This window comes from Stigmatopora nigra, chromosome 15 (assembly GCF_051989575.1).
Source record: "Stigmatopora nigra isolate UIUO_SnigA chromosome 15, RoL_Snig_1.1, whole genome shotgun sequence".
NCBI classification, from domain to species: Eukaryota; Metazoa; Chordata; class Actinopteri; order Syngnathiformes; family Syngnathidae; genus Stigmatopora; species Stigmatopora nigra.
Window position 1 is genome coordinate 7765290 of NC_135522.1, and position 15337 is coordinate 7780626.

Consider the following 15337-nt stretch of genomic DNA (forward strand, 5'->3'; position numbering starts at 1 on the left):
TAGGATTGAGGTCTGTTTTGATTTACTTTTAACACAACAGCCCAACTAGGTCGGAATTGAGGTTGTGAATCGGGTTCTTACGATAGTCATTCCGGCAAAAGGGAAAATCATAGTTATTCTATGGAATCTATCATGGAAAATGATGTTGTGAGCCACTGCTTGATCAAAAGTAGCTGAAAAGTCTAACATTTCAAACAGGATCCTAATGAAGATGAGCGCTCTAGGCTCTAAGTTGTAAGAGTTCAATTAAGTTCCTCTTACTTCCAGTAGGAGTCTCACTGCATCTGTCTTGCCGCAAAGGGCAGCCTCATGCAGGGCAGTACCCGCTTTAGTCTGTCGGTTGATGTCTATTCCCGACTGGATCAACAATCTGCCCACGGAGAAAAGATTGAGCCAACAGGAGTGGGAAGAGCAAGGAAAAACATGCGGATATGACGATTAGAGAGTGACAAGCATCACAAATGTAGACCGATGAACAATATCGAGCAACCTTTGAGTGAATAGCACAGAATAAAAGACCAAAACCAAAAAAGAATAAGTTATAATCTGCAAGCATTTCCAGTGTTATGATGCTTGTTTAAACAGAAAATATAAAAGGATCAACTTTACTACCTGCTGTAGTATTTGTGAAGTATCTGTGGTCATTTGGCATGACCTCTATTCTTCCTCTTGTAGCAGAATAGCAGTACATTGATTTTTAATCATTATGAGCTTTTCGTACTACATACTGAATTATGCAGTACTGTAATGTGTCCATCCCTTTTTAGCAATAAATTGATTATCATATTTTTAAGTTGCATCAGCCAACAAATACACAATAAGAATGGCAAATTGGAGTATATTCACATTTTTGGGAGGAGTATTTTTTGTTAAATAGGAAACAAAAAACAAACAAAAAATAGTATTGGGCTGTTGGTGGTCAGAGGGAGAAAGAAAAAAAAACAAAGGTGGCACTTATGTACTAGTCGTGCGTGTATTTGTGTGTGTACCTGATAATGTCAATGTGTCCATTCTTGGCAGCTAAGTGTAGAGGAGATGTCCCATTGGGATCAGTGGTATCTCCTTTCTTGGGTTCCAATAGAGCAGCACACATGTTACTTGACAGCAATAATTGGACAACCTGCACACCCAGGATACAATTGCATGCATGCCCACACAATGAAGTTAAACAACAGGTTTCCTGAATACATCTGGTTTTCTCCAGCTGCTATTCATTGACAGAGCTGCTTTAAAAAAATAGATCCATACCCCAACTCTGCCGAATTCACAGGCAAGGTCGAGTGGTGTTTTGCCTGCGTTATCCACAATGCATGGGTTGGACTGGTGCTGCAGCAGCATTTCAGACTGGAAACAATACATATTTATAATATAGTATGAATAGTGCACCAACGTAAAAAAAACTGCAGTCGATGGAGTTTGATATTTATATTAATTTATTTTCTACAAACAATAATTTATATCTATGTATTATTTTACCATTCATTGCAGGTGCTAAACAGCATAACAATTGAACTGTACATTAAAAAACTTAAACCGTTCCTTCCAAAACAGCAAAATTTTCTCACAAGAATCCACATGTCAAATCTATTTGGACTGAGAGGGGCAAATTAACCTTCACCATTTTGAACATGCAACTCACCACATCATAATGTCCATGCTGTGCTGCATGGTGTAGAGGAATCTGTCCTTCATCTGATTGGACATTAACAGATGATCCAGATTTTAGGAGCATCTTCATGGGCTCGGCTTTCCCTTGCCAGGCTGCATAGTGCAGTGGTCGCATGCCTGTCCACACACAAAAATATGGTCACGCTAAAGTAATCATGCAGGGATTAAAAGTATATCAACATACATAACTGCCAAGTATTGGCACGGGGGGGGGAAAAGTAGATCCCAGGAGGTTGGCTCCTTGAAAAGTAACTTATGAGCAAAGAACATTTGAGCATGCCTGCCAAACAGTAACTGTGTACCGCTATGTGTTTTGATGGATAAAGTGTTTTCATCTTACCTTTCTGGTCTCTGATGTCAACAGCTGCTTGGGACTCCAGCAACAAAGTGATGAGCTCCAGATTCCCGTTGAGGGCAGCATGATGCAGTGGGGAAAATCTAGAGGACAGATGCATGCATATACAGCAACTTCAGCATTAGGTGAGTTATTTGCATCTTTTTGTGTCATGGATTCTAACGACAGTGTAAAAATTGCCCACTCATTTGATCATTTGTTGATACACAAATAGATAGAGGAACATCACCTATATACATATATATATACCTTGGGTTGGGCAATATGGGCTAAAATTAAATGTCCAATATTTTTTAAGGAGACATCCAACAAAACACATAATTTACCTCTCCTAATAGGGAACACGTTGACCTCATTGCCCGCCATTAACAATATTCACACTCAGTCCCTGTAGTTTAAGATGTATTGAACATTTATCCAAGCACTGAAAGCCTTCACAAATATGGATTGGATTTCAATTGCAGTCAGAGCCAATCAGTTAATCTTCCTACAGTTTTATTTTATTAATTCTGCATTCAAGTACAGGAGTAGAACAATTATATTATCCTGCATCTCCAAATTTTGAACAAAACCCAATTACAATTTACATTGCTTTGACTTTATAGCTAACCCTGTTATCTGAACCAAGGCATCATTTTCACCACAACAATGACATCTAAATAACATGAAAACCAAGAACATGCTAACTCCATGATAATATCAGGTTCCTCAATGCTGAGATCATATCAAATATTATTGACGTGCTGAGAATTGTTCTGTTGGCACTAATTGTGTTGTATGCATGAATACTATCCATTTGGCTGTGAAAATTCAGTGAATATCAAAGCAGTACATCGGCATCTAATGACCTTCCATGCACCCTCCATTCAACTGCTGAAAGTGTGACGGCCCACTGAACAGTGAGCAAAAAAAGCATGTGCCTTAACCCAACCTACCCTCAGTTTTGCCAACAGCGTTGAGGAGGAATAAATTACACAATGCTTTGGTAAATTACACAACATGATGTTTGTGCAATTGTCTCTTATCCTCTCAGTAGTCATATGAGAGGAAAGAGGAAGTCAGGTAATTAAACATGTCGTGCAATATTTACACCATTCTTTCATGATATGCATCTCCTTCTCCAATTACTTAATCATTTTAACCCTTATAGGGGTAGTGCCTGTTTTGAGTAATCAAAAAATTTGAAAAACTATACATATAAATAAAAATGTAACTAGAATATCAAAAAATGCCAAAACTACTTCAATCAAAATGCCCAAATCAATGCTATCTTTGCCTCATCCCAGCCACAAGCTGCTGAAATGCAACCTCTCCAATGGAAATATATGGACAGCTGTATAGAGGCAATAAACTCATGATAGTAGAGCATTAGCCCTCGTGGTCACGCAGACATTGCACATTAAATGGCAGTTTGAAGTTTAGTTGAGTGGGATTTAGGCTTATCCTCTAACCACAGAGACAAAACTACTCAAACAATAAAGCTTTTACATGACTGTCACCAGAGGAAATCTAGGGAGGAGGGGAAGAAAGAGTTGATATTAGAATGACAGTCCTGACAAGCAAGAGTGGCAACGAGAGCAATGATAAGAGATGTGTATGTTTGTGGATTGGGGGAGGCAAGTATTAACATATGGAGAGAAGAAAATGAGGGAACTCACCCATCTGTATCCTGGAAGTTGACATTCACTTTCTTTGCTGACCCAAGCAACTCTGGAAAACATGAGAAAATCAATTACTCTTTGTAGCTTTTAATGCATGTAAATTGACAATATTTGTGTTTTTTTTTTTTTTTTACCATAAGTGTACTTAAAGACAAGTTCAAAAAGTTATAATACTTAATTTTAAGGGATTATCTTTCAGAAGCTAAATGTCACATTCTCAGTGTAAAAAATATATATAATTGTTTTCATTATACATGCACCCTAAAGATCTTACACAGATATAATTCAATTTATTTCGTTTTGCTAACTGCCATTGATAGCGATAGACGTTGAATAAATTTGGACTGGGGGCCTGACAGCCAGTTTGTGGGCCATACTTCCATTTCAGAGTCATAAGTCACTGTTATTTCTTTGGGTATGATCTCCCAAGATGATAATATCAAAAAACCTGTGGGTCATTTCCCTGCTAGCACTGGTGATGATCTACAAACTGACCTATATTTTTATAATGCTCTTTGGCCTAATAAACTTAATACAACATTAAAATAACACTACACTTGAGTTGCATTGGCCCTGCTACTGATAAAGTCGCATTATGACTGTTAATTAATCTGCATTTGCCTTTAATCTTGCATCTTTCATTCATTTTACATGTGCACACACACGGCGAGCTGTGCAATCCATGTTGCCCACACAGAAGTCAAGCTAATAAACAACCGCAACATAAACTGCACTGCGGTTATTTTACTTTGGGGACTATTAATGGCAACATCTACGCAATAATGTATTAACAGAATAGAAATAATAAAATATACCTCAACATGAGGATAATGTAGAAGTTAATACAAAAAAATATAAACTACAAGGTAGAAAAACTTATTTTCTACAATTGCACAAAAGCTCAATTCAACATTTCTGCACAGTATAACTTTCCAATTTGTTCAAATGGTGTGAGGCACTAGTTTCCAATTGGTTCAAAAGTTACTCACTCATTCTAATACCTCTACACACTCTTTTCATAGCTGCCTGAAAACTACAACCCGTTATTTTATCCTTTCCCTCCAAGTTTCAACCCCTGTCCTCTCTCTCTCTCTCTCTCTCTGGCAAGGAGAATGGAAAATAGTGTGCTGCACTCTGGAAAGCCAAAAGTAGACCTGTTGTGTTTGCCATTATTCAGTCTGATTTCTCCCCTTCCGACTATTCCTTCATCATCACGCCACCTTTATTTTCCCTTTACCCCTCATAGTTTGCAAACTTGAAAGTTAATTTCTTTTAAATTCACAAAAGGCCATATGAATACACACCAAAGCACTATTCATTCATTAATCTGCTATCAATACAGTAATGGGGGGAGTAAAATCTGTTTCCCCACCTGTTTTTGTATGAGATAATATTTGCTTTTCCATGCACTGCACCCCGTCCAAGTCTGCCCTCATAAAAGGACTTGACTGCCCTACATGACTCATGTCATCAAACAAGGGAAGAGGCTGCGTACAAAACATCATATAAGGACAATGTCGGCAACAGTGAGTCCTTGGCCAATATCATCTGAGCATGATATACACAAACTCCAATAAGATACACAATGTTCTGTTCACACACAAGCACAGGCATCTCCATAATTTTAAATCATAATAGGTTTGAATTCTTTATGAAGATGTTTGAACATTATTTCATATATAAGCTTAAGATTCACTTTATTTGATACATCTGATGAGATCAACTTCATACTTTTTAGTGACAACTGATTGCAAACACCAATCATCAGCATAGTATAATGACATTTCGATATGAAGTTATAGTATTTCATTACATCCATGTTGAACAAAACTACACCTACATAGAAGAGTTTTTAAAAGGGGTGCCAGATTTAGATTGACCAGTATGCATGCGAAAACAGGGCTAAAAGAATAATGTTTAAATGGTTTGCCAGATGAAAAAAGTCAGTTGGTGTCCTGCTAAATATAGTAGTGAGACCAGCCCGATATGGTGTTGAGTAGGGATTTGGGGATCAGTTTCAATCCAAGTTCAAGCGAAACCAGGTCAAGCTACCAAGCAGGAGAGAAAAATATATTTACAGCACTTGTATATTTAGCATTATCTTATGACCTGTGTGTGTCTGGCTGATAAATCTTAATCAATTTGAAGCCTTTTGTGTGTGGATTAAAAAAAGAAGAAGAATTAATCAAGTTTATTTGTTGTTTTGTATTAAGATATTAAGAAACCAGTTAAACAGAACATTATTCTTTGATGAATAAGTTCTTTCTTTGTGAAGCCATTACCTTATATACTTGGAAACTAAGTCTGAAAATATCTTACATTTTGGGTGAAAACTAATATAATAAGGTCATATTGCCCAGCCCAACATTGCTATGTCGATTGAATAGGCATCAATCTAAATGCATGTTTCGAAATACAGGTTAGACCCTTGACTGGTCGCCAGTTTATCACAGTCCGCACTAAATATGCATAATTTACCTGCAGTAGAACTCTAGGAAAATACAGATTTCCTGATGTCGCAGCAAACTAGTTTCAACTCTACAATCTCACATAAGCATTAACACACACATGCGCAGACGCACACAACTGCAGAGCCCAGGGTTGCTTAGTCGGTGGTTACTAAGGCAACAAGCATCCTCTCCATCATCCTACACATACAAGTGTGTTTGCACTCAAACCGCAGACTCACAATCACACACCCACATAACCACGCACACACCCCAATACTGCTGTGAACATAGTGATGATAGCGTGAGCGTGTTGGCATTTTTATTTCCATATGATCAGCCTAAATGATTTATCTGCTTCCTCTAGGGAAACTTTATTTATCCGTAATGCTGTTATTTTCTTGGCCCCTGAAGCAGGAGCAACCAATCAGTAGTTATCGCTATATCCTTTTCCTTTTCACCCATTTGGTTTGGTGTTTGTAAATGCAGTAATTGTGTACATTAAACAAACCCACTCAGGCACTTCAACAACCTGTAATTTAAAGCCAATCACGGGGAGTACTAAAAGAAGCCATGTCAATTGTAATCACAGACAAAAAGATCATCATTCCTATTTCAAATATCAGTAAAATGATTAAAATATAGATTTTTCTTCCAGATGGTCTAGTAAGAAAGAGCTGGGTTAGGCTCGTTAGCACAAAAAATTCTCGTCCAAAATGCTGACATACTCTATTTCCACTTAACTCAAACATTCAAGCTTCAAGCCTTTATTTACATATAGATACTAAGGCTAAAAAAGATTGAACTTAAACCCCCGACATACAAAACATTGTTGAACAAAGTGTAGCATGTAAAGATATATGCAGTGATAAATGCAATAGATAAATCTTGTGGGGTACTACACAAATTGTCAACCCATAAATCTTTATCGATCAGAGTGTTCCGGTGGAAGTCAGAGTTGTAGTCAGCCAAATTCATGCTATAAATAAACATATTGTAACTATGTACTTTGCTTCATACTCTCTGGCATGAGTATATGCCTGACATCTGCTTCTAAACCTCCAACAAAAGTGGAGGAGGGAATGCAAGTGAGAAACATACTCCCACATGCAGGCAAACATCTTTGTCTCATTTCAACACCTGAAAAATCTCCCATTTTTGCTCTCATTTCCCTCCTCCTTTACATCCCTTCAAACTTGCTCACATCCTAGTCATTCTTACTGGTTCTGTCTGGAAAATACCATAGTGTTTTTGCCTGCTTCCGCATTTTTGATTCCTTAACATTGCACTCATGCCCAGACTCTTGAAAGTGCAAAGCAGAAGTAAGGCTGCTCATATGACAGTGACTACAATAATGCTTTCTTTAAAATGTAGTAAAATTGGGTATTTTAATCTGCCTAGATTTAAGAAATAAAACTAAATAAAATGTTCTAAATTTGCATTATATTGAAAATGTTTATTTCTCAATTTGATGGGAAAAGTACCATGTATACAAAAGAGCCAACTACTACAAAAAGTCAAGTTAGTAAGATTAAAAACAAAAAGTTTCACCACTTATGTTCTCTTGCTTAAGGATGTGTTCCAGCTTGCTGCTAAAATAGATTACAAAGTACATTGCTAAAGCGAAATCGACACTAATGGATAAGGATGACAATATCCATATGTTGTTAGTGCATTTACTGTAGATGCACATTTGTGCCAAATATATCATATTGTTAAACAACAATTTTGTTGTTATTACTGTTCATCTACATTGATCGCATGGAATGAGCTCTTCCTGACCCACCTTCCGCCTCTGCTCTCCCTTTTCCCCCCTGATACCATTGTCTCTTCACTCTAATTTAATCAGCCAACTTCCTGTTTACCTGCCTCTGAAGACACGTTTATGGGAGTATGTGAGCAGCTGAGCAAATGTGGTTATCCAATATCCAAACTCATTAGAGCGGCCATCCTGTTTTGCCAAGCTCAAATCTCAAGAAATAGTGTTTTGATTGAAAAAGACTCAAAACTGACAAAAAAAAATGAATTGCCTGTCCAAGTCTATCAAATTAACACATCAGTAAATCCTCCTAGTTTAAATGAATTGGACATCTATCAATGTCAATATCAGTGACAGGAAACTATTTTTTATTTGTATTACCTAATACCCTGGTACTATAGTTCCACGAGTTAGCACTCCATAGTTACCTAGCAACCTCTTTCTCACTAATACTTCATTCCATTGTCCATATTTTTTTACCTGCCCTTATTTATTTCCTATGGGCATGCTATAATTTCATAACAAGGACATCGAGCATTATTTCAGCAGTTTGAGAAATTAGATTTGTTCAACACAAATTGCTGACCTTCCAATAATGTAACTGTGTCTGAAGATAGGACAATTCTGGATGAGATACTGTAAGACACCCCACTGCATTTTTACTGTCTATGCGGCTTAGTATCATCCATAATGCCACTAGTGACATGACCTTAAAAAACAAGAACAACAGATCAAAATAAGACCTTTTGGTTAACCCTGAGAGAAGGGACCGATTCTGTTGCTAAACACCCATAAAACAACACTTGTGCACTTTTGTGAGCAACTGCAGTAGATGTGTAACACTAAAAAGTTGCACTAAATCTTCACCAGTGGTTTCCATATTTCACCTCACAAGTTAGCGCAGACCCATCTGCACCCATCAAAAGGCCCACATATGACTCCCAAGTCATAAATTCCCTACCCATGCTGTGGAGTCATAGTTTATGAGCAGTGCACAGTGCAATGCACTAGCTCTACATTGACCATTGAACTGTCTGTAGGGCCTTTGTCTCCCGAGTGACTCCAAACAGATTATGAGAAGCTCCAGAAGGCCTTTTGATGCCTGGGACTGTCAGTAATGTTTTTCTCCAGTGGCTCACTCAGTCCCTGGGCATGACTCATCGTGATTATCCCCAGCTCACAGAATCTCCAAGCACCTTTTTCTTCAGGGTCAATCCATTTCAAGCTGTATCTGCTTCTACATTTTTCGTTCCTTTTATCCTTCTCTCCTTTTTCAAGACACTCTCCAGTCACTTGCTACTCCTTTCCTCCATATTCCCGCTGCTCTACTTTGACTTTGTTTCCTATCCTCACTCTCATTTCATTGCTTTTTTTTCCATCATCCTCTTATTTCATCCCTACCGGCCAGTAAACTTCCATTTATTTTCTTCTCTTATAGTGGCTCTCTTCACCCTCTTTTGGCTTTTTTCTTCTTCACATTCACAAAAATAATGTTAGGGATCACACAGCATTTCTCAGCTGTACCTTACCAGCTGTGATAACACTAATTTCTTATGGCATTTTGGTCTAGAGGCTATTTAGCACTGCTTTTGTTTGGGTGAACAATTAACTGTGTTGACATGCTAATCAGAAGAAAATAATTGTCGCTTTTGATGATCACTTTGTCACATTTACATTTTTGTAAACTCAATGGATGTATTTGATGGTGATTGATATCCAATCCATCTGAACTGAGGGGTGTTTTTTTTTCTCCCTGCACATTCAGGTACACGTGACAATGACATCAACGGTCCCTGAAGTGTCAGAGAGTTGAATCCAGCAGAGGGACGCTCACATCTGACTCCAGATATAGCTCATAAACCAGGCTGCCTGCCCAGCACGTGAACATGTGAGTCTTATGAAAAATATTCTGACAAAATCCTTATGTAGTATCAGATCGTTTAATAGTTTAATTATCCAGTAAGTACTTTATGTTACAATGAGGTTTCCTTAACATCCTAGAACATAAGTGGGTGATTCATTGAGTATGTGTTACGAGCTGCAGAGACAGAAATATAGTTGGTCCCTGAAGCAGTTGACTCGAAACAAGAAAGTGTATTACAAGATTTATCAAACTCAAAAACACACGCAAACAAAAATAGGAAGTAAAAAAATCAGTCCATGTCAAAACGTCAACTATGATCTAAAAAAAAAAATGGGGTAGCTAAGACAGTGAGCAAAGTGCCACAAGGGGAGGATACGAGTACAAAGAAACAAGCTCCTCAATACATATACAAGGAAGAGGATCAAAACAAGTACAGCAACAACTAAATAAAAAAACAACCTACCGCCACACTCTTAGGCTCCATAATGCTAAATAGAACCAGGCCAGCGGCAGAATGTGACAGTATAAAAATAATCCTAATGCTATTTTTATGTGATTTACTCTGCCAACAAATGTACCAAAAGGGGTCAATAGGACACAAGAATTAGTGCAAAACATAGAGCAGTGTTGTGCAATAGTACTATATTACTTCTTATTTCTTGTTTGCAAAGAAAGTCATGTTAAGACAATGCAACGGTGCAATATAGAAAATAAATAACATACAAAATACATTCTTATGCACCTTAAACAGGTTTTTGTGCTAGGTTTATTTATATTTGACATAAGTTGCATTTCCAAATACATACATAAGTCTCACGCCATAGCTTCCACATTAATCAGTGAAGGGAAATGAGAGGTTAGATTTTAACATGCTTTGGAAATTGTTGTCAACATTTTCTCCTTGCTTTTACTGAGCGCACATTTATTCTATTCATTGGGCTAATTTCCGTACGCCTTATTCTCACAAGAGTCACCGGGTTGCTGGACCCTGTTCAAATGATTCAATGGATTTTTTTTTAGACACCCTACAAATGCAATAAAATCTTAATCAATTCATGCTCATTACTATGAAGAACGTTGAAACAAAAGTGGTATTTGTAAATCTATGTGACAGCAAAATGGTGGTCAAATTGAAAACTCTTACTTAAAGATGTTGTTAGGACCGTGCAATGATGGATTGGTTGAGGGAGTTTGGCTTTTAAAGTGCCTAATATAATTAACTACCTTTTTACATTCCTGAATTCTCACCATTGTTCATTCATGTATAACTCTCACATTATAGTTCTACGGAAACACATTCTCAATTCAATTTAAAGCTGTGTTAGGGAAGTGGTCTTTTACTGTGCTTAAGTTGATTTAAAATAACACACTAAAGTCCCTGAAGCTAAGTAAGCACCCAACTTTCTTTTGCTCACTCTGATTTGTCAACCTGCTAAAAGCCCCTTTGTATGTTGCCTATTCACACACCCTAAGCAGTGGAAAGCTTTGGGCTGTTACTCAGAAGAGGTGTGTGTGTGTGTGTGTGTGTGTGTGTGTGTGTGTGTGTGTGTGTGTGTGGGTATGTATGTGTGTGGTAGTTACATTGAGAACAACAGTCTGATTGTACTTTATCTGTAGCTACTGTCTAAACCATCTTTCTTGATCGAAATCCAGCCCTGCATTGAGCCTTTTTGATGGTTTAATTCTGTGTAACAGATTGAATTTCAGCAATTCACACCAGACATTTTGCTACTTTTAGAAAATATAGTTAAGGTAGACCTGTACCCAAATGTAAAATTTAAATATTAGGCATACAATAGCTTATATTTGTTCTGGTAAAAAAAATACTGCTATTTTATTACTGTAAAATGCAATTTTTTTTCCTTCAATTTGAACACTGTGGTTTATTTATGAAATTTTGATAGGCTAATGAACCATATGTATTTTGGTGTAAATAATGTGGTGGCCTGCACTTTAGAGTCTAGTATGGTTTATATATGAATGGCCAGTATGTAGGTGGCAGCACAACCAAAGATTATCCTGTAGGGTCAGTGTTTCCAAATTAACCGGATTCTTGGGACAGGAGGGAAATACATTGGATGCATTGATAAAATTTGGGCTTCCTTTAGAGAAAATGTGTCATCTTGAACAAGAGGTGGAATTTGGGCTGCTTTTATTGAACTGGGCGAGGTTTATGGTCTTGAACAGGAGACAGTCTTTACGATCTGCCAAACCTGGAATCCCACCAGACAAATTTCTGAGTTTTCAAGCATTTTGACAGAGATGTGGGTGGAGTGTTATCAATATTTCAACAAATCGTCATCTCTGTTTAAACAATATGAAGGTTTAGAGGTTTTTGCGCCCTTTTCCCTTCATTGTTGGGTAAACAGCTCGAACCTACTTCTAGAAATTTTCAAACTATAAAACACATCTGACTATGATAACCTGATCAAGGCCCCCAAATGTTACAGGTATATCTGGGATAGTTTGCATGGGCTCCAACACCCCCCGTGACCCTTGCGAGCATAAGTGGTGCAGAAAATGAATTAATAAATGAAAAGCTTCTGTATAACTCACAAGATGTTCTTTAAATCCAAGACCATAATTATTCATGACATAATAATATAATAATCATGAATCAAACCAGAGGGGGTGAATAATATCAACGTGGGGGGAGAGGAGAGGTTGGAAGCAATGTGCGAGGATGCAGAGAGTAGCAACAGGTCAGATAACATGAAATGGGGTCAAATATTGTAAGGATGGGGTGTTAAAGACAGAGAAAATGAAAATGACAAGAAAACTTGAAGGCTAGATACTAAGACAAGACAAAGATATTTTTTTAATTCTGAGTATTGTATGAGACTAAACCTAGTGCACTGGTACATCTGATGCTCTAATCTGCAGTGTCAGATTATCTGTAATCTTATACTGAAACACACACAAAAGCAGAGTTTGGGAACCTATGGCTCGCGAACCAGACATGTCGATTTTCATGGGTGCATATGGCTCTCATTTGGAACCCGCTCAGGCCGAGGGGGCAATTTAGAGTGTCCGACCAGTATGTTTTGGGATTTGGGAGGAAACCGGAGTACCTGGAGAAACCCCAAGCAAAACCACGGACAACATGCAAACCCCAAAAATCCTTTAAACAATTGAAAAGTTGTATTAGGCACTCATTTTAAATTATCAGTCCACCTGGGATCATCAGAAGTGTTGTGCATGCACAAAATTCTGCTCATGTGGTTTTACTAGCGAGCAATGAAGTGTTCTTGAGCATTGAGTTATTATACCCAAGCATTATAAAGAGGTCCACTTCAAACTTCATCAATGACACCCACTGTATATTTCCCATAATCAGTTCCACTCATTCTAGCCTTTCAAAGGTTCTGTCTGTTTTTCTCCAAAATCCTACAATCCCATTAGAAACCTTTACACAACACTTGCTACTCAATGCAACCGAGTAAATTAACACCATTTGATATTTTGAGAGCAAACCCGAAAATAGAATTCAGGGAAAAAAACGAGCAGGAGTGGCAGGAAAGGTAAGCAGGAAAAAATGTGGACGACTTGCCATCAACACATAATACAAGCACCTCAGTATGCACAAACAATCTGAACAAAATTACATGTTCTGCATGTGTTGCACAGCTGTACACAAGTTACCCATCAGCCAGAATATAAACAACGGTGCACATTGGTTCAGGAAAAGCCGTTCTTCATCTGCATTGGCTGACAGGCTTCAAACGACAATGTGGCTTAAATAACACACACCTACTGCAGTGATCAAAGGAAGGAGGCGGCTGTTGGCACCACATATGCAATATACTGTACACACTTGCAACGAGCTAAAGCTCTGTTATCTTGCTAAAATGTCAGCTTTAAGTACCAACCATGAAATCCTCAAAGAACATTTCGCCATTTGTGCACACACATACATACACACATACGGTTCGGACTGTAAGTTACATTTATGCAGTAAAGCAAAGTAGTCACAAAAAACAATCTTTCTTCTGGGGATAAACAAAAAAAAACAGATTTACATGATTGGTCGAGTTCATCTCAATAACAAAAACAGACAAGCCATAAGATTATATTAAAAAGAAAAGTAGTAATATTTGAAGCGAACTGTGAGTTTGTTGTCCGACTTAAAAACACAAAATCTAAATTAATTGAACCTTGAAAGTTTTGTATTCGTATGGTTGACTAGATGTTAATGATAAAAAACAATTAAATTACCAGCCTGCCAATGTGTTCTATTAATAATAGTTCATAATATGTCTGAACTAATGTGTCGTCAAGTTCATTTGAAGTACAGACTCTCATCCAAAGTCAGCTGAGATATGCTCTAGCACCCTGCAACCCTGACAAGGTTAAGCACTGTTCATAACGAATGAGAATTTTTTTGATGCAAGACGACTGAAACTTTATATGCTGGACGACTTAAGCAAAAATGAGTTATACCCCACATTTAAAAATTCAATTATGTAATCCCAAAAACATGCACAATAGACTGGTTGAACACTCTAAATTGTCCCAAGGTACAACAAGTGTGAGTGGTTATTCATCTCATTTTGCCAACCAGTTCAGGGCCTCCACTTACCTACTACCCACAGTTAGCTGGGATAGGCTCCAAGACCCTTGTGAGGATAAGTGGTATGGAAAATAAATGAATGGATGAAAAAAAACACTATAAAGGTGGCACAATGAAAACGTTACACCAGTGTAATGAGGAGTAAAGCTAGTGAGTCACATGTTCTAGCATGAGACCATTGCTGTCCAAGTAGACAGAGAGCTTTTAGTTCTGGGAGACAGAATGGTGATGCTCAAAAATGCCTAGAGCAAAACTCTCGCTGAATAATAATGTCTGTTTTTCATCATTTTCTATCCATTTTAGAAGGCTAAAGGCTTCCACAGCAATATTGCCAAGTTCTTCCAGCTGTTTTGAGGATTACATACAGATGGTGTAATCATCACAAGTTCACTGAAAATCTCAAAGCAGTAGTCAACACATACAGTATTTAGTAAGAGCACAGTTTTCCTGGAAAATGATCTGATCCACATATCTTTATCCAAATCAACATGCGAGGCATCCCCACACCCAACAGACAAGTTAGGAGGAATTGTTTATGATTTAGGGAAATGTGGGGGCATTACTGACTGGTTTAATTCCTGCACTAAATACTTCAAATACTTTGTTTATCATTGTTGGGCTGACTATATGAAAAGGACTCATGTGAAAAGAGATTTTAGCAGACAGCAACAATGTAAATTCAACTTTTTCAGTGCAATTGGCGATGATAGATGTTTAATCATCTGGCTCTTTTGCTATGAATTTAAACGAGTTAATCATAAATAGACATTCACTCGTTCATACTTCGCTGTATGGCCTTTTGAGTTTAAATAATTGCACAGCTGTCGCTATCAATGGCAGCCATTGAGTGAAGAATTTTTACTCTGAACTATGTGTGTCCAACTTCTGAGTATGATATTAAATCTGGATCTTGCTATTGAATAATTATGGGGAAACAGGTAAAAAAAAATTCTATGTAATAATGTTGCCGTGCATATGAGTGATCAAAAAGCTCTAAAAAAGCAGCTCTTAAC

At 37.6% G+C, this 15337-nt stretch overlaps 1 protein-coding gene and 1 long non-coding RNA gene across 7 annotated transcripts in view; one reads left to right on the plus strand and one right to left on the minus strand.

The window, feature by feature from the left end:
- caskin1 (CASK interacting protein 1) overlaps nt 1–15337 on the minus strand; it is a 42723-nt gene that overhangs the window by 20676 nt on the left and 6710 nt on the right. For all 6 annotated transcript variants that reach the window (XM_077734026.1, XM_077734025.1, XM_077734024.1 and 3 more), the window contains exons 2-7: nt 3682–3733; nt 2009–2106; nt 1640–1785; nt 1249–1344; nt 990–1120; nt 262–370 (exon numbers count right to left, since the gene is read on the minus strand). In XM_077734026.1, the coding sequence (XP_077590152.1) occupies nt 262–370; nt 990–1120; nt 1249–1344; nt 1640–1785; nt 2009–2106; nt 3682–3733 (632 nt within the window). The remainder of the gene's footprint in view (nt 1–261; nt 371–989; nt 1121–1248; nt 1345–1639; nt 1786–2008; nt 2107–3681; nt 3734–15337) is intronic.
- LOC144208268 (uncharacterized) overlaps nt 1–15337 on the plus strand; it is a 38188-nt gene that overhangs the window by 18605 nt on the left and 4246 nt on the right. Inside the window, exons 2-3 of the long non-coding RNA XR_013328859.1 lie at nt 2033–2148; nt 9656–9778. This is a non-coding gene — a long non-coding RNA (uncharacterized LOC144208268). The remainder of the gene's footprint in view (nt 1–2032; nt 2149–9655; nt 9779–15337) is intronic.